The sequence below is a fragment of the Oryzias latipes genome, chromosome 5, assembly GCF_053564925.1.
Source record: "Oryzias latipes strain Hd-rR chromosome 5, Olatipes_Hd-rR_3.1".
NCBI classification, from domain to species: domain Eukaryota; kingdom Metazoa; phylum Chordata; class Actinopteri; order Beloniformes; family Adrianichthyidae; genus Oryzias; species Oryzias latipes.
Window position 1 is genome coordinate 20,698,778 of NC_136241.1, and position 21,584 is coordinate 20,720,361.

Consider the following 21,584-nt stretch of genomic DNA (forward strand, 5'->3'; position numbering starts at 1 on the left):
TCTGTGTTACAACAGATGGATGTAAAAGAGAGGTAATACTTAAGAGGTTCTTACTTTTGACACCTAATTTGAAACAACTGATACTTTAAATGTGGGGCTTTTATCTTGATAAGGTGGTGACCGGATACGGTTTGTGTCTGTTTGTGAAGGACTTGTATGCGAAGTACATGATCCGAAAAACCACAGTGTATTTTTTTTATTGTTTTCTTTAAATTATATGACAAAACACTTTAAAATGTCGAGATATTAGCACTGTTTCCTCTCTTGTTCTTTTTTTTCGGTCTTACGGAAATTGTACCGGAAGCGTGACGTCAAGCTAGTCACTTAGCCACCGTTGTTTTTACCACCTGTTAGCCAAAATTGTAGTTGTTTCTGTTCGTTCGGGCTCCTTGGACCCTGGACAGCACAGTTTCCGTCATGGGAGCCCAGCGCAGTGAGGGAGGCCGCGACTGGCAGGAGCAAGAGGAGGCGGAGAATCCGGAAAAGATCACGGTTAGACGAGAGTCAGCTCCCGGCCTCCGCCGAAGGCCGACTCCGCTAAGATTAGCGAGTCCTGTCGCTGTTAACTTAAACTGTACATTATAATTATGAAAGCAACTATTATATTATATTACATCATTATAGTATTTATATCATTATAGTATTTATATCATGATTTTACTTACATCCGGAGGGGTCTGATGTTAGTGAAACTGGAAAATGTATTGAAACATAAAATGCAGAAACTAAGAGACTAAAGCGATGTTGTCGTCACTCAGTCATACTGATGTTCACAGAGGCCTTGGAACCTGATGATCAAGCACAGACACATCCACAAACGAGGTCGCCGCTCACTCTCGGCTGTCAGGTTAGTGCTGCTTTACTTCTACTGTTTCTACTCTTTCTCCTTCATGTTTAGTTGCAGTCCAGCCTCCCAACAAAGCAGCTCAATTCATGTTGTTTCCTTCGTATTAAAGTGCCATGTACAACTGAAATGGGCTCCAAATGAATCGTTTGTCTGTTTACTGCTAAACGTTGTACATCATGGAGTTCAATTAGGTTCAGATCATTCCAACAAGGCCACTCCAGTCATCTGTTGATCTGTTTTTAAAGTGTTTCCCGGGGCTTTTAGTTATGATTATGCCGCTTTTAGCCCAAATCCCCAAACTTTTGATGTTTTTTAGGACAGTTTCTGGGATAGAGTGGCAGTAATTCATTACAAATGTGCCTCTGTCTTGTGAGCTGGACCACTGCCGCAGAGTGAACGTTCCCCCACTTCCCATCATCCTTTTGTTTACATGCTGTCTCTCTAGCTTAGTGCCCCTCACACCCCCAATATCATCAGTGCAACAAAAATGGCGAGCAATATTGCAATATACAAACTATATTTGAAGAGTAAAATTATTTTAGTTTTATTGATCTGTAAGTAAATGGATTTGCATCAAATGCATGTTGAGTAGATTTCTCCTCTTTTTATTCTGGTCTGCCGTTTCTGATTATTTCTCACATTTTAATGAGGATGTTCCCATCTTGTACAGTTACACAGATCCTCATGTGTCCATGGACCTGTTGAGGGCAGTGCTTCAGCCCAGCTTCAACAATGACATCATGGCGGTGTTCATGAAGTATCAGAAGGTCAGAGTTTGCACTGGAGGGGTGGGCTGCTACCTTCGGGTGTGGACGAGAGTGAGCAGTTGTTGGTGTGCATCTTGCAGTTCTACGAGAAGGCAGCGGAGAACGTGAAGGAGAATGTAGGCATGGAGGTGCAGACGGATCATCTCATCAGGGAGGCCTACAGGAACGCTCTGGAACATGTGAGAGCAGTTGGTGTTCAGCTCTGACCGTGTCTACTCTCCTGTGGGGAAACTCTCTGACAACTTTATTCTGATGTTCTCCCAGGCCAAACAGCTCTTTCCAGAGAATGAGGTGAAGACGGCGGGACCTGGGGTAAGCATGAAGGTAAGATTTGTGGAACCGGCCAGTAAGACCCTGGCTGTGGTTTTAATCTGAACTCTGTACTTTTCCCTGCAGAGACTACCTAAAGCTTCTGATGAAGAAGGCTCACAGAGAGGAAGCTCCTTTCCTAGGAAGGTACGATGGCAGCATCTGTTGTACGTCAGGTGCTGCATTGACCCAGTCATTAATGGTTCTGTGTCCCCTCAGAGGAAAAGTCGCCCCACTGTCGCGTTTTCAGACCGACCCACAACCTACATTCCGTAAGTACCTGAAGATGAAAACAGCAGCATCTCTGCAGGTGACCTGACCTTTCATCATGTGTTTAATATTGTCTTTAGAGTGAAGCCCAAGATTGAAGCCATTAGGAGGGAGGGGCCTAAGGTGAGTCTGTCTTCACACACTACAGAAACTAAAATAGATGAGTTACTTTATTTGTCATTGTTACATGTACAGTGACATTTAAAAGTGCTCTTAGGGTAGTTTATTATTCTTAAAAAAATATTTAAAAAGTAAATAATTTGCAACTTAATAAATAAAAGTGCACATTTGGTCATTGATTTCCAAATAATAAATAAATAGTGCATCATATTGTCATTAAAAAACAAGAAATTACAACTAATACAGTTAAAACCACAAAAAAAGGATTAGTCATTAAAAATAAGAAGTTATAATTAGAAAGCAGTGTTAAAACAGGTGTAATAATATTAAATATACTTTTTAAAAAAGTCTGAAGACCAGAATGTTTTAAAAACATCAATAATTGCAGAGTTTCTGCAGCTGCAGTTACAATTTTAACACATTTTAGCAAAGTTTAAGTTAAAAACTGTCCTTCAGACGACTTGTCCTTTTTTTTAACTAAAACTGTAACTTCTGTTTTAAGGTATCTGCTCAAACATGGAGTCACCGGGGTGTGAAGCGCCTTTCATCATTTTCTGTCCTCTTATGAGGCAACAACCAAGATTTTTCTCCAAAAACTGGAGAAATTATTTTTCTTCCTTATAAAATAAGTAATTTGTATTCAAACATATACTGTATATCATCAGTGGGGATGTAATGACTCACTTTCCCCACGTTTCGGTTCAATTCTGTAAAATACGTTTTGGTTTTAAACTGATAATTCGGACTTCTATAGTCATCATTCTAACCGAACAAACATCGCCTCAATTCTTTGTGCCGACACGGCTGATGGAGTCTCTCACAGTGAACAATTGAGTTGAACGGTGTAGTGGCTTCCCGCTGGTTCTGATGTCAGGCAGTTAAAAAAGGGCATAAAGTAATGAATCTTGGAGATATCCTCTACTTAAGTTGAAAAGGATCCCTAAAAATATAGCAACTTTTTAGACAACCTGCTACAACTTCAGATTGTCTGTGCAGCAACAACCACAAAAATTGCTCCCAAAATCCAGATTTTGTCTTCATTTTCTTTCCCTCAGTGCACATGTCATTACAGTAATTAGTTATGATGATGCACTCTGTCTGCCTGAAAACATTGGTTGATGTTCTTCCATACCTGATACCTGATGGATGAATGCAAATAAACTTATAGTACCCTTTGTTTGTGTTCCAGTGGGATCCATCCAGACTCTCAGAGACCACCACCTTTGTTCTAGGCTCCAGAGCCAACAAGTGAGTTGGTGCATAAATGACACCACAGTATATTGATACATTGATGTTGTGTGACCATAAAGGCCTGACTTTCTTCATGTGGCTGCAGCTCTTTAAGCTGCATTGATGGGAAGGAGTTTCTTAAACTCCTTCCCATCAATGCATTTAATAAATAAATCCGCCTTCGCAAATGTCAGTCACAGACTGCAAGTATTCCAGCCTAGAAAGATGAGTTTGATCTGCAATGTTCCGCATAAGATGGAATTAAAAAATAAAATAAAATCCGGGAAATCATCTTGTATGAATTTTAAAGAATGGTGTCCTTTGACAGCTCTTTGGTCTTATTCATGGTGGAGAGATTATAGTCTGAATGTATACAGGTGTCTTGTATACAGATAACCAGTTCAAAAGGATGACATACAAGTAATGAGTGGAGGATAGAAGAGCTTCTTAAGAAGAAACAGCAGGTCTGTAAAGGAACAGAATTCCTGCTTGTTTTTAGGAGCTAAATATTTATTTTCTGCGTCATTACACACTTAAATTCTACAAGAATCTACAATATGATTTCTTGGATTTTTAAATAATTATCAGTAATTATTATTTTACTAAGGTGTTAAAGTGCAGGCAAAAGCAGCAGGGGGGTACGAGTGTCTGTTGACACCCAGAGGTGGTTCCATTGTGGATAGTGAACTGGACCGTTAAGGTGGAGGTTTGTTTCATGGGGCGGAGCATCTCACCACCAGCAGCCATGACCTGGTTGGTGTTGGAGGTTAAGCTGCTCTGGTGATGGTTCATGAGTCGGGCCGCCATGTGACAGTGACGTGTCTTCCTGAAGTAACACTGCTGATGTCACTGCAGAGCTCTCGGGATGGGCGGGACCAGAGGACGGATTTACATCAAACATGCGGACCTGTTTAAGGTAACGAGCTGTCCTTTGTCTTTGACCAGAACAGACAGGAAGTGATGTAACTGTTATTCTCTGTGCGTTAGTATGCTGCAGACTCCAAGGACAAGCAGTGGCTGGCAGAAAGACACCACATGAGAGCCACAGGGGGCAAGATGGTGAGAAACCCAGCACCACACAGATGTATGACTGCAGCGCCACCTGCTGCCACAGATTATTAAAACACCAGAGATACTAAAGGGTGTCTGTGCAGACAGCAAGTTATGCTTTTAAATACGTTTTCTTGTAGAGAAGGGATTAAAACATTTCACTGTGTCAATGTTCATTATCAATGGCTGCTTATGCCATAAGGGAGATGGGTTGAGTAGCCTTTCTGCTAACCAGTTGAGGTTTAAATCCCAGATTATTTATATCCCACATTTTTCTGTACTGCAATTGTCGTTTTGAGAAGGCTACACTCTGACCATTCATGACAGGAATCCTGAACAACTGCAGCGAGTTGACTGATGGGATGATGTTTGTGTGCACTTAGGCCTACCTGTTGGTTGAAGAGGACATCCAAGAGCTGTCTTGCAGTGATGAGTACAGGTGAGTGTGACATCACAGCACCTGAACTTTAGGTTTGTAGGGATTCTGCCTGACAGCTTGGACCATAATGAAGAAAATTACACTGTAGAGAAAAGAAACTCCCTTGCTTTACTTCCTCTTTTGTAGTAGGAACCGCTGCGTTATCATTCTTCAGGTTGAGGTCATCTTATCCCACAAGTCTTTGCAGTTTAAGTTTGATTGTTTATAATTACAGGTTGAGCAGCTAAGACTGTAAACTGAGATGTTTGGGGGAAAAAATGAGTGGAAGGATAGAGCAAAAAGAGTTTCTTTGTAATCTCCATTCATCATGTTTAGAATAGTTTCTTTTCAGTATACATTTTCTCACAATATTAGAGTGAAAATATTTTAAACCCGAGAGCAGATATGAAAGCATGCAACACAATTTATGAAGCCTTTTTCTAAAACCACGATGTAAAATGCATGAAAACTGAAGAATGCTCTTCTTTAGCAAGCTCACATCATTGGATAGTAAAGATATTTTAAAATCTCAAATGTTTAATAAAACAAAAACGCTCTGAAGGAACACCCTCAGCTTCATGGATCAGAACCTGCAGACATTTTCGGTTTTTACTGTTGCTTCAGCAGATTGTGTAGTTTGAGTGACTTCACCCTGAAACGCATTTAAGTTTTGATCACAATACTAGACCCTTTAACACTGAAATGTAGAATGGCTGTCATTGGCGGCTCTAGCTTTTCCGTTGTTGCTGTGATTGCCATGGGTACAGATGTGTGTGTGTGTGTGCAGAGAGTCTCCTGAAGTGAGAATGGACGAGCTGAAGCCGTTCACCGTTCCAATTTGGATGGTGGAGAAGATGCAGCAAGCCATGGAGGTGCAGAAAAATGTTGACCCCTGACCTCACAACGATCATGCCCCTCACCCCTCTCCCCCCCAATTCTATGCTGTTTTTATAAAATCTCAATAAAAGTGTTGCTTTGCCATCTTGTCTTTTTCATTTGACAATGTTTGAGCGGAGAGAAGCAAATCCTTGGTTTCTGAATGAAAGTGATCCTTGGAGGTTCCTGTCATCATACTGATCAGCTGGATCAGATGCAGCTTTGTGTTGCAGCTACTTTCACACAAGAATTCTGACCCCAAAAGATCAAACCGTTTCCTTGTGAGAGTCATCTCAGCTGATGCTCAATATCAAGTCTCTCACAAAACAGGGAGTGGCATCACATTTATTTAGAAAAAACAACAGAAATGAAGATAAACAGGAAATTTTGTGATGGGCTTAAATCACTCAATGCCTTCTTGTTTGTCTTTGATGGCGACCCTGAAGCGTTCCTCCAGCAGCGACAGCTCACTAATCAAGTCAGTGATGGCGTTTGTGAAGGCTTCCTGTTGAAAAGACAATTTCCTTTAATGAAATACCACCTCAGTCCCTGTCAGCAATGACAAACAAGCACACATGAAAAATGACAAACTTCAAAAACATTTGACTCTGAAAACAATTCTATAGGTAGGAATTTATAACCTCAATATTCCTGTCATTTTTGAAAAGGTGTTTGCTGCAGTTCTAAGAATATTTTTTTGGAATGACAACTCCAATTTTGTCAAATGTTTAAATCACTAAAAGCTCTCATAATCTAATACAGCCTGTAAAAATAAATCAACAAAAAAATTGAATCATAACTGATTTGCACTGAATCGAAACAAGAAGTGTGTCAAAGAAAAAAGCTGCATAAGACCGTTTGTGTTTACACGCTGGGTCTTTGCCTTACCTGTGGACTGTAGTCAGGGGTGGTCTGCACTCGGATGACGATTTTATGTTCCAGGGGATGGGGAACCTTATAACCAGCAAACAAAACCTGAGGATCCTTCAGCAGCTGACTGACAGTGACACACAGGAGAAAAAATATGTGACAACCCTGCTGCATAGATAGATCATAGACGGACTGTGTTTTCATCATGAAAATTGAGCATGAAATTCATGCGCGTCACTCTCGTTTATACATGTAAGTCTTGGAAATTAAACACAAAGGTCACACAATAACACTCCTTATTAGCTAACCAAAACGTCAAGGAATGATAAGCGGGGCTAACAGAACCAGTCAGAAACTGGCTTCTTCTTCTATAATCTATCCATCCAGAGACTGTTAGCTCTGTGACAGTCTGTCTGTTTGTGCATGCGCGGTTCTTACGCTCGGATGATGTTTCCCAGCGTGTGGTCCTCCTTATTGAGCGTGAACAGACATGCGTTCGGCACTTTCGTGTCCTTACTGATGCTGATTTTTTTCTCTCCTTCAAATAGAAGGAATGACTCGAAAGCAGGAGGCGCGTTCATCTTTCCGCGCGACTCAGTGCGCTGGGAACACACCGGAAGTCTTGATATAGAACTTCCGCTCGGAACACACATCCAGATTCCGAGTGGAGCGCCCTCTCCTGGTAGGTATATGAAATTGGTTCTTTGTTTCTTTTACAGCAGCAGTCAAAGCCATGCCTCCATTGTCTCCTAAAAAAAGTTTGGGTTGGGAACAAGTAGCTGTTCTGAGTAAAAGGATATAATTACTAGTAAAGACAAATACGAGATCAACATGATGAAAATCAACAATGTACTTTTTATTAATTTTATTATTTATTTTCATTAACATTTATATAACTAGGTTAAAAGCCTATTGAGATCAACATCCCTTTTTGCAATGTGACCTGGTCAAGAGGTCAGCAGCACATGTCATAAAACATGATAACGATACAAAATAAAACAATAGGATTGGATTAAAATGAAAAGTTTAAAATTAAAGTAGATGTAAAACAGTCAGACATCCGGTGCAAAAACAGATGAGAATGTTAAAGTACAAGAGATGCAAGCTGCACTAGTTGTTCAACAAATTAAAAGCACAGCCACTGATGGATGGACTCCCTTCTTATGCTACACAGAAAAGAAACAAAAAAATCCAAATTAAACAAGTTTTATGTTTTAAGTTGTGTTTATGGTATGTTTATGTACTTTATGTGGTCTGAACCTTTAATCAGTGTCCATCCGCCTGTGTTGTGTGGCTTAAAGAAAGTCTCTAAACCTTTCTTTATCTGTAATTTCAGAGCCAGGATCCTGGCTGTTACTTTTGGTGTAAACTTTAACTGCAGCTTTAAAGTATGTGATGTGAAATTTTAAAAAAATTGTATTTTAGTTGAAAGCCTAAGGGAGCTGCATTGTAGAGCAGTGGCCGTACAGCAAGATGGCCCTGGTTCAAATCCTGCCTGGGGTCAATTTAGGTGGGGTTTGTTCTCTTTATAAATGCATGGGTTTTCTCCAGGCACTCTGGCTTCCTCCCACAGTCTAAAAACATGCTTTGTAGGTCAATTGATTACCAGTATTTTAAATTGTCCCTTAGGTGTGCATGCGAGTGTATGGCTCTACAACAGAATGGGGACCTGTTCAGGGTGTACCCCACCTTTGCCCAATTGTTGCTGGATTGGCTCCAGCAGCCCTGTGACCACGAAAAGGATTCAGTTAGTACAGGAGATAAATGGATAAATGGATCAAAGCCTGAGGGATATGGCTCTAAAATAGCATAATGTAGTCCATGTTAACAGGTAACTGATTGGTCGTTGGCCATATTTCTCTCTACAATACAAGGAAATGATTTGCAGATGAACAATCATATATTTTGTGCGCAGAAACAGCTGCTTCTCAGAGAAAAGCTGTCGCCTAAATGAAGCTGTTACTGAAGCATCTTTCAAATGTCATGTTCAGTTCATGTATCAGTAATGAACTTATTTTCCCAGTTTGGCACCTTCTGTTCTGGTGATCTTAATTATGTTTTGATCACTACGCTTTCTTTTTTTTACTTATGGTGAATTTCTCCTTAGATACAATTGTGCTCATCATGGACGGTTCTGCCATCAGCTGCACGTGGTGGCTACAGATGAAGATGGAGAATAGAGCTGCAGACATGCTGAGGAGGAGGAACGAGGCTTATCCTAGTCCGACTAATGGAGTTACACGAGTGAATTTATGTTTTAGTAATATTAGAAAATGTTCACATCTTTATCATATGTTCATGAGGTTTTTACTGAGTAAAAAGCAAATAATTTATTGGACGAGAGTGCTAAAGCATTCTAGTTTTAAATGTGAATCTCAAATTGGCTCACAGCAGTGTACAGATCTGAGAACAAAATTGGATTCTGTCAGCGGACATAAGTTCTGAATTAGGCCTAAGGGAAGGAAATTTAATATTTTTCATATAACAATATCTGATTTTAACTGGTTTTTGAAAGGAAATAACCGACTAATGCAAAATTCCTTCAGTCATATGACTTAGTATTAAAAGGAACTAATTAGTTTCATGGAAAATGTATAACTAAGGAAATTGGGCAACATTTCTAGTTCTTCCTGAATAAAGACACAAAATCATTGAAAATATATAAATTTGGATTGTTGCACAAGATTAGACATTTCAAATCAAAACGTGTTTTGTTTTTGTTTGTTTGTTTAAATTCCCATTTCAAAACTCATTTTCGTTTCGTTTGAAATTCTCTCTTCTCTTGACGTAAACACTAAACGTCGTACTCAGGGTGTTAATTTCCGGTATATTTCGAACCAATTACAACACGCCTCCTAAAGCATACTCACTCGTGATTGGTTGGCATTTTTCTGTTTGCTTTTGAAAGGCGGACACCGATTGGCTGATGCAATTTAAAAACTCGGGGCGGGTTAGGCTTCCATTAACAGATAGTGAGCGATATCAAAGCTGTTCGGATCTACTCAAATTGGATCTACAGTAAGCCTCGCAGGTAAACAGAACTTCTAGATGTATGTGGAATGTTTATTATTTCCGGGTAATAGTTTTCACGAGTGTAGTCGGTGTACACGGGCTGCAGGGATCGGTGTCACGGCGACAGAAACACTAGGAAAGCCACAGAAACGAGCTGTCCGCGCGGCTGAGAGGCCTCCGTGTTCGCAGCTGCGTTAAATGACCACCTCTGCGCCAACAGCCAAAGCAGAAGCGCAATCCGTTTATGCTGAAGCTTCACGTTCTTCCTCAGAGACACTATGGACCTTATGTCAGCATCTGAAGAACCTCCTCTTCAGCCTGAGCTCCTTTTGAAGAAGCTCCTATTGCCTCTTCTAAAAATAGCCATATTCATCCATAATAGTTGTTTTGGTTCGATGATCAGTCTCCATCAGAGCTCTCATGATGATGGTATCACCATCAGACCAGAAGGTTCCTCATCCTGTTTGTGTCATTGTGTGTGAAGTGGACTGACCTGTTGGTACATGTGTCCAGGAGAGCCCATCATTGGCACACATGGCCTCCCAGAACATGGACCCTGCAGCAGCTGGAGCCTCTGCAGCAGCTGCTCTGAAGGGCAACGAGAGCGAGAACAACATGACCAAAGGCTCGGTGTCCAAGCGGTGAGTGTCAACCGTCATCTGAACGTGAAAATAAACCAGACTAACAAGATCAAGAATGAGCCTGGACTTGAAAAGTTGTTTCTGTCTAAATGGAGATCCAGCAGCTGATGCAATCACAGATCAGTCAGCTTTGGTTTTCCCTGAATGATTCAGTCAAATGCTGATTAATTTAGCGGTTACTCTTTTGCATTGGCCTCTCAGTTTGGTGGTTTTAGTGCTGGTCAAGTTGAAGGTCCACAACGCCACATTTCCTGGCCCACATCAGAGCAGTCCGCTTATCGGCTGTACTATTTCTGATTTCTGAGGAGCTCTGCTTCTGTTGTGTGTTTGCAGGTTGCAGCAGGAGCTGATGACTCTCATGGTGAGTTCAACTTTTTATTTATAAATAGACTTTTATCACTGTTGATTTCAATTTTTTTTAAATCCTATTGTCTGAAATAATAAAAGGATATGCAAAGCTGTTAATTTCAGGGATAGATATTTTTTTTTACACAGATTGATGTTTTTCTTAGAATTTATGGCAAAGAAAACCCCTCTATACATTCACACATTTTGGGACTAATTTAGGAGTTTTGATTAATTATTTAAATAACAAAACAAACATATTTTGATGCATTGCACTCTGTGGCCCTCCCTTTCTGTAGCTGGGTAGCTCAATTTGGTTCGGTTCAGAATTTCATAGGGCCCGTTTTGATCTGTTTTCTGTATTTTTTTTCGGTACAAAAAAGGCAGAAAAAAATTTCTTGCAAAATGCATTTATTGGTTTTATATAACAATAATAAAACTAACCTATGTAGGTGATATGCTACATAAAATAATACAACTATTAACTGCCACTTCGTGTAACCATAAAATGCAAACAAAAATAAACAAACCGAAACGGTAAAAAAGTGGTCCAGACTGAAATTACCGAAACGGTTCAGTCCAACTACGTCTACCGTTACACCCTTACTAGTTTGGCAGTGTGTCTTATCCATAATGGAAACAAAAGTGATGATGAAGCCTTCTGAGACTATTTAAAGGGATAAAATAAATTCATAATCTAAAGCATTCACAAAGAACAATACTTGAAGTCCAACCGAGGCACTGAATCAGTTTGAATCCCTTTACGGTAACTAAAGTCCAGGAAAACGGCAGGGTGAGCGCTCATTTTTTGCAGCTTTTAGTGTAACTTTTGCTCCTTTGCTGCAGATGTCGGGGGATAAAGGCATTTCAGCGTTTCCAGAGTCGGATAACCTCTTCAAATGGGTTGGAACCATTGATGGAGCGCAGGGGACGGTACGTATGGGCGCATACGCTCGTGCCACTGGCTGTCTGTATTCCTCAACTACTAAAAAAAACTGCATAGTGTGGCTGTGGCACCATGTAGTGCCCTGGACCCGTAAAAGAAATTTGGTCTCTATACTCACTTTCTTTTTTTTTTAATGGCAAATATGAAATCACACATTTCCCGAAGTAAAAATGTAATAAATATGGACATTTTACAAAGACTATAAGACTATTAACGACAAGTTTATTTAAAACATTACTTCAAATACATGAAAAATTGTTCAAACACAATACATTGTGGTCTATATTCGCTAGTCTAGTGAGCATTGATGCACAGTGGTTTTTCTTAGACTTATGAGAAATTTTTCGAGCACCAGATTTAAGAATTGTAGAATCGCACAGCTCTACAGAATGGGGATGGCGCTATATAGTCCATCGTGTAGTGAATAGTGAAGCAATCCAGACACAACTGTTGGTGAGGAGAGAGGGGTGCTGCACAATTTGATTGTCACCACATTTGAGGTGACGTGAGGAGATGAGAGCTGCACATTATGCATGAATGTGTGATCCGGTTCTCCTGTCAGGTGTACGAGGGCCTCCGGTACCGGCTGTCCTTCGACTTTCCTGCAGGCTACCCCTACCAGGCTCCTCGTGTGAGATTTGTCACGCCTTGTTTCCACCCCAACGTGGACGATCAGGGTTTCATCTGTCTGGACATCCTGAAAGACAAGTGGTCGGCCTTGTACGATGTGCGCTCCATTCTGCTGTCCATACAGAGCCTGCTTGGAGGTAATCCATGGAGCTGTCTGTTCTCTCCAGAGTCCTGATGTTAACATCTGCTTCAGACCAATTTGTTTGTCTTCATAGAACCAAACAACGAAAGTCCTCTGAACACGACAGCGGCAGAAATGTGGGACAACCAAGATGGTAAGGAACCCACTTGGATCAATCCTAACAAAAGTGAACAATAATAGGTTTTGCTTGTTTTAAAGCTGTTCTTTCATTCTTCAAACCGTGAGAAAATCTTAATTCTGATTGGGTGGTTTTACAATGAACATAATCAACAAAAGCAAAAACATGTGGGGTGAATTCAGTCTTTAACCCAATCACATCATATGTTGCTAATTTGCTACATTAAATCCAGGAGACGACTTAATCTAGCATAAACTTCAGCGGATAAAACATTGAATTTTTTTTTTTATTCTTTCAATTATTGCGGGGTCACATTCTGAAAATAACCAGCACTAGGTGAAATCCGTGAAGTAGAATTATGGATGTTTTAAGGCCTTATTATACACTTTTCTTAGACAGACATTAACATTTTCACACTTTCTCTCTTGTTTAAACTCTCAAAGTTCAACCTTCATAGAAATATAAGTCCAGTATTGCAGAACAAAAATCTGCTCGTGATCAATAAATGTGGCAAGCTGAACACATTTTGTACAGGAGACACGGCATGTATTATATTGATTGACAACGTTTTTTTAATTATTTTCTTTTTTTATTGATGTGCGTGCAGGAAGATGTTTACTATTTGGTGACGTGGATGGCAGAGTTGCTGTTCTTGCAATATATGGTACCCGTTGTAATTCTTATGTATTTATTCTCTTTCAGCTTTTAAAACTCACCTTCATGCCACCTTTCAGAAGTAAAGCACCTCCAAGATTTCATCTGTCTTGTCTGTTTGTATAATATTTTTATGTTTGTATCTTTGTCATTTCAATAAAGTTCTTTAAATCACCTTTATGGCTGTTATAGTTTCTGGTTGTTTACGGGTGCTAGCCAGGTTAAAGACAGATGTTCAGAGCTGACTCTCAAACTGCTTTAACAGTGGGATCATAAACAGATGTTTTGTAAAGAGATGACTGTCAGTTTGACCACTGTTCACGTATAGTTTAGACTTTCCTAAATTGAAGGAAAAGTGGGCATGAAATGCCAAATATTGCAGTTCCTCTAAAGGCCACTAGAGGCAGGTTTCAGTTTTTTTAGACTCCTGTAGAAGTCCAAATAGGAATTAAAGTTTATTTTCTAAATCTTTTATTGGCCTTTTCTTTACAAAAATTACATCTTGTGGGAGAAGTTTGTTTTTAGTTGACCACTTGCGTTTGGTAGACTTAAAATTAAGGTACAAGTTATTTTTTTTTAACCCAAACCACTTGGTGTTGAGTTGGGCCTTTCCCACTTCAGGTTTCACTGTTACCGTTTTAACCCTTGTGCTATCCTATGGGGTCAAGATGACCACTGACGTGTTCTCCCTACCACGACAAAGGTGGAGAGGATTTCATGTAATCCATGGACACCAGTGAAGATCACAAATCATTGAAGAAAAAAGGTTCAGCGCACTGTCTAGTGGGTTCTAGATGACCCCACTCCCAATGTTAACCCTTGTGCTATCCTGGGCACTTTAACATTGGGAGTGGGGTCATCTAGACCCACTAGACAGTGCGCTGAACCTTTTTTCTTCAATGATTTGTGATCTTCACTGGTGTCCATGGATTACATGAAATCTTTCCACGTTTTTCCACCTTTGTCATGGTAGGAAGAACACGTCAATGCAAGGGTGGGGTCATCTAAGACAGCACAAGGGTTAAAATCCAGAGGATGACAGATTTTATCTATTAGGACTGCATGCACATTAAATTGAAAATGTATTGTCCATGCCCATTTTTTGTACAGTATCGCAATATCAGCTTGTGCAATTGTCTAAATTATAATACCAGAAATGTAGAGATGCTGTTCTTGTGAAAAGCAGACGGGCTTGATATATCTGCTTATAAAATTACAGTACTTAAAGTCCCATTAGCTGTCACCCTTCAAGGTGTGGGAATTTGTTCTCCATTTTTGATCCATCCCCTGAGGGAGCAGTGAGCTGCAGACACAGCTGCACTTGGGAACCATTTGGTGGTTTAACGCCCTGATCCAACCCCTTAATGCTGAGTGTCAAACAAGGAGGCCCTTTTTAGAGCCTTTGGTGTGACTCGGCCTGGATTTGATCTCACCACCTTCCAGTCTCAGGCCAAACACCACAGTGTCATACTTCTATGCAAGCATACATATATGCAGTCAAATATTCAATAATGTAGAAATGCAGCCGATCCTGTCAGTCACCAAACTTGCGCTGCAGCTGCATCTCTAAGCACACAAACAATTCTTTATCCTCATTAATACTTCAGCTTTTCTTTTTCTATAACTGTTTCCCCTCATCTTTTTACTGTCTATTTATATGTTAGACCTTTTTGTGATGCTGACTTGCTGTTCATCATCATGTTCTTTTTATATTTTATTGCCTCAGTCTTCCTGCATTCGTTCTCCATTTGTTCCTGTACTTTGTTTCTTTTTTGGTTTTTAGCAGTGCTTAAAAGTTAAATATCATTAAAAAAAACATCTAAATGAATCAATGTGGACATAAAAGGTTTACTAACTTCCAGCTAGTTTTGTTGTTGGGGAGACAAAAACTAAACTAGGATTTTAATTTAAATATAATACTTTTTAAATATGCCCTGAAAAAAGAAAACACAGACTTATCTTAAAAACTGAAGTAGTTTGCCATTACTAATATTTCACTTTGGTATATTGTAAATGATAGCAGAGCGCCAACGTAAAAAACAGCAACGACATGACTTAAAAAGTTTAAGTTCAAAAGAGCAAATTATGTTTGATCATGTCAAAGAGGAAAGACTTAAAACGGATGACAGGAATGGTTTATTTCAGATGGACTATTCTATAAATCTGCAGATCATCAGTGCTGCAGAGACGTGTCAGCGCCTGATGCAGCCCAGTGCACAGCAGCTGGATCCGTCCTTGCCGCTGGAAACAACCTCCACCTCCATCAGGTCCTCCAGACTGTCATCTGGATCCACAAACTCACTCTGAGCTTCGGCCCAAGCTGGCTGGGTCGCCTCCACAGACCAGAATGCAATGGGAATCTGGAGAACCAGTTCGTGTCAGAGTTATGAGGTATTCATGCTGTGGTTTTAATGTTCACTAAAGGTCTAACTTCAGCCCTTCTGAGCTTCCAATACCACACGAATCCAGCACAACGTTCTGCACCTAAAAAAAGGTCAATTTATTTTTACAAGTTACTAGAATTACAGGGAAAAGAAATCATTATTAAGGAATATCAACATAATCTATTCAATTTTGGCGTGCCAGATTTGCCCACCCTGGCACTAGGCACTAGCCAAGTTTTTTTCCCCCAGACAAAATTAAATTCTTTCTATTGGACATTATTGTAAAACCTGTTTAATTCTGTTTGTGTGCAAAAAACATGAGAAGGAGTTTCCTGTCTGCCTGCGAAGGGCATCAACAGTTAATCCCCTTTAGGCTCCTCCCTCCTGGAAATCATGGTCGAGTAAATGATCATGCTGCAGGAGACTTTTTTGACTTCTTTCAGAAAGTACATCACATATTTAAAGAAAAATCTCTGAACCAAATGAGCTAATTTCATATTTGGTGACTTGAAAAGTCTTAAAAAGTTGAAATAGGTCAACGACTGGCTAAAAAGGTGTCTGAAAAAGATTCAGGTGGCTATGAACATTCAAAAACTAATTACCTAAATCAAGATCAGGTCTGTAATTTGATTAGCAATAAAAAAAGATGTGTTAGAGAAGTAGAGCTAAAATGTTCTGTCCATTGTAGAACAGGGGTGTCAAACTCATTTTGGTTCGGGGGCCACATTCAGCCCGTCTGATCTCAAGTGGGCTGGACCAGTAATGTAAAAGCAAAATAACAGTTTTGTTTTAGTTTTTTTACTCAATTTGAAAAAATGCCTCAACCAACATAGTAGCCTAATCACTTGGGGCCAATGGATCTCGAAAAAATTAATTTCAATTAAAAAAAAGTTGGTCCATTTAATTTTATACAGACTGAATATTTTACATTTGACACTGAAGCAATCCAGAAACTTTTCTTTATGGTAAGTCTCTTAGTGGTGCTGAATGGTATATTCTTTGAGCACTGTGACCTGTTGATGACATACCAAGCATGGGGGTTTTGCATTCACCTTCGTGAAAGAAAGAAAAAACTGTCAATTTTTCCTGGAAAGCTCTTCACTCCATTTCACTTTTTGACAACATTTTGGTCATTAGTGTGTCGCTACTGATCATCCTTATAACAATATAACAGCGGTAGGGCTCATAGGGAACCAAAGTGTATTTTACCCAGACACAGACCTGTTAGGTTTCACTTTTGGCACATGCAGAGATATGCTGTTTCACCTGTTTTGCCTTTCCTCTGCTCCCCCTAGTGGCGGAATTGCGCATTTCGTTCATTTCTTTAAAAAATCATAACTCGCCACAGGAATGGACTAGAAACTTGCTTCCTTTTTTAAACATCCTTATGCTTTTTACTTTTCATTTGTGGGCCAGTCTTAACCACCTGGTGGGCCGGGTACGGCCCGCGGGCCGTGTGTTTGACACCACTGTTGTAGAATGATGATGTCTATGTGAAATTGTAAAAGATTTACAAATGTCATTCATCATCTACATCAAAAAAGTTTTTAAAAATTGGAGAAATCTCTGTGCGGCAGTGACACGGCCAAGGACCTTTGCTGGACGCTGCTGGTTTTTAGGCTCTTGGAAGACGTTGCTTCTCAATTAACATATTTGTATGATGACATACTTGTATGAGCCAAAGAATCCCCATTGAACGTTGACATAAGCTTGACTTGAGAACACACAGCTACAAAACTAACCATCAAAATCCATATTTTGAAGATTTTTTTCTTGATGTATTGTGTCATATTTTATTATGAACTGATGCCGTCTGCTCAGGCACCCGAGAAAAAGTCATAAATTCAATTTGAAATTATTTAAAAACTCACCTTCGTCTGCATTTCTCCAAGCATCGTTTCCAGGCCCGTGATGTGATTGGTCAGATCAGGACTCGGCTCCTCCTCTAAGATGAGCCACGGTACCTGAACCAGAGCCACGCGAGCTGCTAAGCCCACCATCCCATCCACACATCCTGAGAGGGATGAAGCAGAGAAGACTGGTGTGGAAGGTCATGCATGGTGGTGAGCGATGAGAACCTCAAACCTGAGGGAAAGCTCTTTGGGGAATTTATGGAGATTTTTAAGGATGTCTTCTAAGTTTTGTGGGTTCTCGATCAGGTTCTGGGGACCATTCTGGATATTACAGAGTCTGTCTCGGGGACACAGATCCTTTCTGATGTTCTGCAATAGCACCGACAGCTCTCCAACAGGTGTTTGGGATTTTCAGGAGCCCCTAAGCAGTTTCCCTTACTTTGCTTAGTTTGTCTTTATTTGTTGCACTCATTTGAGGTTTACTAAAAAGTGTTGGAACATAAAGCTTAACAAAATCTGAGCACGTGGCCGTTCAGGATAGAAGTAAGCTGAAGCGGACAGTTTCAGAATTCAGTGAATTCAGTGAATTCAGAAAGCTGCTTGTCAGCTTCAGTGTATTTTCTTAATTTCTGTGCAAAGGTTAAAGACTCCACCATACATCTGAGGCAGCACAGCAGACCCACACCGGGGTCTGCAACCTTCAACACTTAAAGAACCATTCAGGTCGCTCCATCGCCGACCACAACCCAATGGGAGCCAAAAAGGTCTTATTTCACCTAAAAAAAGTTGACATTGATTTGCATTTATGTTATTATTATGACAGATATAAATTAATTGTTGTTTTTTTGGAAAACCTAAAGAAAAACTAGCCTTTTATCTCGTAAATTTACGAGATAAAATGTCGTAATTTTAATTTTTTTTTTTTTTTTTGGTGGCCCTAAAACTGTCGTACTTTTTTACCCTACAGTTACTTTTTAAAACAGGAAGAAAAAGTTTTTTTAACCAGAGAGCCACAGTAGAGGTATAAAAGAGCCATACATTCTCTGGGGTATTTGTGCCCTAAAACCTGTTGTCATCATTCGCACAGCAAAACAAATGTTTAGGACTGTAGCAAACAGGTGAATGACCTGCATTTGCGATTAAATCACCTGAAAGTAAACACAGAGCAGGTTTCCTGCACACATGAATTGTGGGTGAGTTTATAGAGTCCTGTTTGCGTTGGTTTGCACATGTTTATCCAACAGCTAGCATACAGTTCAGCGAAACAAAATAGAAACTGATGAGGTAATGATGCGAGTCGATGCAGGTTTCAACAAACCAGAAGTCTGACCTCAGGCACTCTGAGGTCCAGGATGTGATTTACAGGTTCTTCTGTTACCTCGAATTTCAGTTGGTTTGGCAGCTGTTAAACTTCGAAGTAAGTTTCCTTTTTTTGATGGATCATTCCATGCCCCCATTCCCATCATCTGTTTACACACTCTCCTGCTAGCTTACAGCCCCTCACACCCACAACCTAACATTACAGGTACAATAAAAATGCCAACCAATATTGAAGCCATCCATCCAGCCGTAGAGTTTTGAGCCTGATGCTATCTCAGACGAAGAACTGAAGACGTACATGGATCTTGTCGTCTACAAGTGGATGCATGAGAATAGATGCATTTTTTTCACCTGCTCCTGATTCACAATGACTTGAATATTGAAATACTCAGAAATGCAATTTATACATTCATTTTCTTCATACATTTCCTCCATTATCATAAAAATACCTCAAGAACATGTTGAAAACACCAAAAACAAAATTATCACCATAGTGCTTCTTTAAAAAGCATAAAATCCTTACGCATAGTGCACACTGCTTTCACACAGACACGTATTTTTAGGGGTGCAAATCCCAGAGTCATTGGATCATACACCTGATTGCTCAGGTCAAGAAGAAACAACACCTTGATCAATTTTAAGAGGGACACACAATCTCTGTCTTTAAGGCTGTAGTACTTGCTTTTCAAATAGTTAAAGTTATAGTATGAGAGTCGGAGACATGTTGCTATTTGGGTGCTACAGACTTAGACATCTGGGTGTTGTTTTAAGTTCAACTGGGTGTCTTTACCCAAAGAGCTATGAGGAATTTCTGCAAATCTTTTGGCACTGCACCTGAAGCTCTTTTGGAGCAGCAGGATCCTTGTAATGTAATGTAATGTGGGGGGTCCTTTGTGCATCTGACGAAAAGATGACCGCTGGTTTCAAACCCTGTGTTTGTTGACCTTCTTCCACTGTTAGGGGAGAGGTTTTCTTCAGGGATGAATAACTGTCAAACAGTTTTAGATTGTTCAGAGCTTTTCTGAAATGATATTTGGATGTATTTAGGATATTTGGATTAATTCTATGTGGTGTTTGGATGTTTACACACCCACTCATACGAAAATTATGCTTTACAGCGGAGCCACAAGCTCACCTGTGTTTATCAGTGCACGTCTGCTGGAGCGCTGAGTTAGAGGAAACTGTTCTGTCAGGTCACTGGCCTTCCGAAGGTCAGAGAGGAAGTTCTCCACTGCTGACAGGAAGAGAACCCAAAGACGTTCTGACCCCTGTGTGTCCTGGACGCCTGAAGGAGCGGGGTTACACTCTGACAGCAGATGCAGTAGACGGCGGGACAGACCTGGGAACGGACAGGAAGAAGCAAAAGGTGAGGTGTAGGCAGGTGGTTCTGGAGGCAGAGGTTCTGCCGACAGGTGTTACCGGAGCAGATGCGATGAGCGAGCACCCTGGCGTCCTCTATCTCATCCCGGAGAAAGCTGTTGTCCGCAGAGCTGCCCAGAGACGACACCAGCTGCTGGAAACACGAAGTAACCCGGCTCAGGGAGTCCTGGGCGCGCTGACACTCACTCTGCTGCCGCGCTGCCGCCAGCTCATCCACGGAACGACGCCACCGACTCATGACCAGCTGGAAAAGTCAGGTGCTGCGCCTCACAATGTCACGAACATCTCCAAATGGACTTTTCATCATCTCAAGTTCAATCACATACAGCGTGAGGCACAAAGGAGGTTCCTGCAATAAAACTCATTTCTAAACTGAAATTCAACTGCAGAGAACCCTTTAGGAAAGATCACACATATTGAAGAACTTAAAGAACCTGCAGCACTGTTTTTATCTTACCTCAGGAACGCTGTCTCAGCTGCTGCTGGCTGCTGAGGGCTTCCGGAGGACTGCGCAGCATCAGGAGAGTTTAAACGCACACTTAATCTCAGTTCCTCTCTGGGGAACAGACATGTTTTTAATTAGAGCTGTATGCAGCAGCTGTGACCAGGATTTTCCAGCTCCCAGAAGGCTGAGTGTGTCGTCTTTGCCTCCCACTTTAGTCTCTCTTCTCCAGGTTGAGCAGGTGGTTTTCCTAAGACCTGTTGCCAAATCTTTAAACTTACAGGGCCCAGCAGAAAGGACATGAGTTTACATGACACATGAGAGCAGCTACTCAGGCTAAGAACCTGCTTTCTGAAAGAATGACATTCCTCCACAACTGTTAAAGACTCTAAAATATCAAACAGGAAGTGGATTTTTCTGGTATTTGTTAGGTAAACTTTCCCAATTTAACCCTCGTTTCAGGGTTGTGGAATAAATAACGACTCAGTGAAATGTCATCAAGTTGTTCATTCCGAGTTGTGCGGTTTTCCGACCTGCATGGATCCAAAGATTCATGCAAAACTATGTTCTGATTCATATGAGATGGAATGTTAAAAAGGTGTCTCTGGATGAACCGAAGAAGCAGTGTTATGCAGAAGAACAAGGCAGTGCTTCGCTAATCTATCCAGAAATAACACAGAAAGGACAAACTTCAACTCACTCAGTTATAGTGGTGGCTCCTCTGTGACCTGAAATTCTGTGGTTGGGGGACCTCGGTGGACTCCAGTGATACATGAACTGGTGCAAAAAGTTTAATCATTCTCTGTAAAGTATCTGGCATAAAAGAACTCCCACCATGTGTTCATCCAGATGCCAGGAGACATGGGCAAATTGCTTGAACCAATCAGCGTTTGTTTATTTTGTAGGCCCTGCGACAGATTGGCGATCTGTCAATGATGTCCCCTGCTTTCGCCCACGAGT

The 21,584-nt window shown here is 40.6% G+C and overlaps 4 protein-coding genes across 7 annotated transcripts; 2 read left to right on the forward strand and 2 right to left on the reverse strand.

The window, feature by feature from the left end:
- Positions 1–102: 102 nt before the first annotated feature.
- LOC101172487 (deoxynucleotidyltransferase terminal-interacting protein 1) lies at positions 103–5,992 on the forward strand. 2 transcript variants are annotated; one of them, XM_004068889.5, is made up of 13 exons: positions 103–492; positions 777–847; positions 1,518–1,614; positions 1,695–1,793; positions 1,879–1,938; positions 2,011–2,070; positions 2,143–2,195; positions 2,274–2,316; positions 3,503–3,561; positions 4,399–4,459; positions 4,531–4,602; positions 4,977–5,032; positions 5,799–5,992. In XM_004068889.5, exons 1-13 carry the CDS (start codon positions 418–420, stop codon positions 5,905–5,907), a joined length of 915 nt encoding a protein of 304 aa, XP_004068937.1. In that variant the 5' UTR covers positions 103–417; the 3' UTR covers positions 5,908–5,992. The 2 variants fall into 2 exon arrangements, with proteins under 2 accessions (XP_004068937.1, XP_011473469.1); XM_011475167.4 differs by having other exon boundaries at positions 1,879–1,926.
- A 222-nt stretch (positions 5,993–6,214) lies between these two features.
- On the reverse strand, positions 6,215–7,450 carry polr2j (RNA polymerase II subunit J). Its single transcript, XM_004068890.3, has 3 exons — positions 7,196–7,450; positions 6,776–6,884; positions 6,215–6,392 (listed from the first exon to the last, which is right to left on the reverse strand). The coding sequence occupies exons 1-3, from the start codon at positions 7,408–7,410 to the stop codon at positions 6,291–6,293; spliced, it is 426 nt and encodes a 141-aa protein (XP_004068938.1). The 5' UTR covers positions 7,411–7,450; the 3' UTR covers positions 6,215–6,290.
- Positions 7,451–9,648: 2,198 nt separating this feature from the next.
- On the forward strand, positions 9,649–13,425 carry LOC101172971 (ubiquitin-conjugating enzyme E2C). Its single transcript, XM_004068891.3, has 7 exons — positions 9,649–9,788; positions 10,283–10,410; positions 10,744–10,771; positions 11,602–11,688; positions 12,264–12,468; positions 12,547–12,606; positions 13,294–13,425. Exons 2-7 carry the CDS (start codon positions 10,304–10,306, stop codon positions 13,329–13,331), a joined length of 525 nt encoding a protein of 174 aa, XP_004068939.1. The 5' UTR covers positions 9,649–9,788; positions 10,283–10,303; the 3' UTR covers positions 13,332–13,425.
- Positions 13,426–15,363: 1,938 nt separating this feature from the next.
- LOC101173458 (regulator of G-protein signaling 9-binding protein) lies at positions 15,364–20,848 on the reverse strand. 3 transcript variants are annotated; one of them, XM_004068893.5, is made up of 5 exons: positions 20,640–20,848; positions 20,222–20,442; positions 19,938–20,141; positions 17,501–17,643; positions 15,364–15,605 (listed from the first exon to the last, which is right to left on the reverse strand). In XM_004068893.5, exons 2-5 carry the CDS (start codon positions 20,418–20,420, stop codon positions 15,438–15,440), a joined length of 714 nt encoding a protein of 237 aa, XP_004068941.1. In that variant the 5' UTR covers positions 20,421–20,442; positions 20,640–20,848; the 3' UTR covers positions 15,364–15,437. The 3 variants fall into 3 exon arrangements, with proteins under 3 accessions (XP_004068941.1, XP_020558966.1, XP_020558967.1); XM_020703307.3 differs by having other exon boundaries at positions 20,222–20,531; positions 20,640–20,768; XM_020703308.3 differs by having other exon boundaries at positions 20,222–20,426; positions 20,640–20,726.
- Positions 20,849–21,584: the final 736 nt, after the last annotated feature.

Bases quoted from the DNA above. Each gene is read 5' to 3' on its own strand.
- LOC101172487 (XM_004068889.5), top strand. From the start codon at position 418: ATGGGAGCCCAGCGCAGTGAGGGAGGCCGCGACTGGCAGGAGCAAGAG. The intron at 1,939-2,010 runs GTAAGATTTGTG...TTTTCCCTGCAG, and splicing joins GACCTGGGGTAAGCATGAAG to AGACTACCTAAAGCTTCTGA. The intron at 2,196-2,273 runs GTAAGTACCTGA...TATTGTCTTTAG, and splicing joins CGACCCACAACCTACATTCC to AGTGAAGCCCAAGATTGAAG.
- polr2j (XM_004068890.3), bottom strand. From the start codon at position 7,410: ATGTGTGTTCCGAGCGGAAGTTCTATATCAAGACTTCCGGTGTGTTCC. The intron at 6,885-7,195 runs GTAAGAACCGCG...TGTCACTGTCAG, and splicing joins CTGGGAAACATCATCCGAGC to TCAGCTGCTGAAGGATCCTC. The intron at 6,393-6,775 runs GTAAGGCAAAGA...TCTTTTCAACAG, and splicing joins CCCCTGACTACAGTCCACAG to GAAGCCTTCACAAACGCCAT.
- LOC101172971 (XM_004068891.3), top strand. From the start codon at position 10,304: ATGGCCTCCCAGAACATGGACCCTGCAGCAGCTGGAGCCTCTGCAGCA. The intron at 10,772-11,601 runs GTGAGTTCAACT...CCTTTGCTGCAG, and splicing joins AGGAGCTGATGACTCTCATG to ATGTCGGGGGATAAAGGCAT. The intron at 12,607-13,293 runs GTAAGGAACCCA...ATTCTCTTTCAG, and splicing joins AATGTGGGACAACCAAGATG to CTTTTAAAACTCACCTTCAT.
- LOC101173458 (XM_004068893.5), bottom strand. From the start codon at position 20,420: ATGAGTCGGTGGCGTCGTTCCGTGGATGAGCTGGCGGCAGCGCGGCAG. The intron at 17,644-19,937 runs GTGAGCTTGTGG...CATCCCTCTCAG, and splicing joins ACGTGCACTGATAAACACAG to GATGTGTGGATGGGATGGTG. The intron at 15,606-17,500 runs GTGAGTTTTTAA...CTGGTTCTCCAG, and splicing joins TTGGAGAAATGCAGACGAAG to ATTCCCATTGCATTCTGGTC.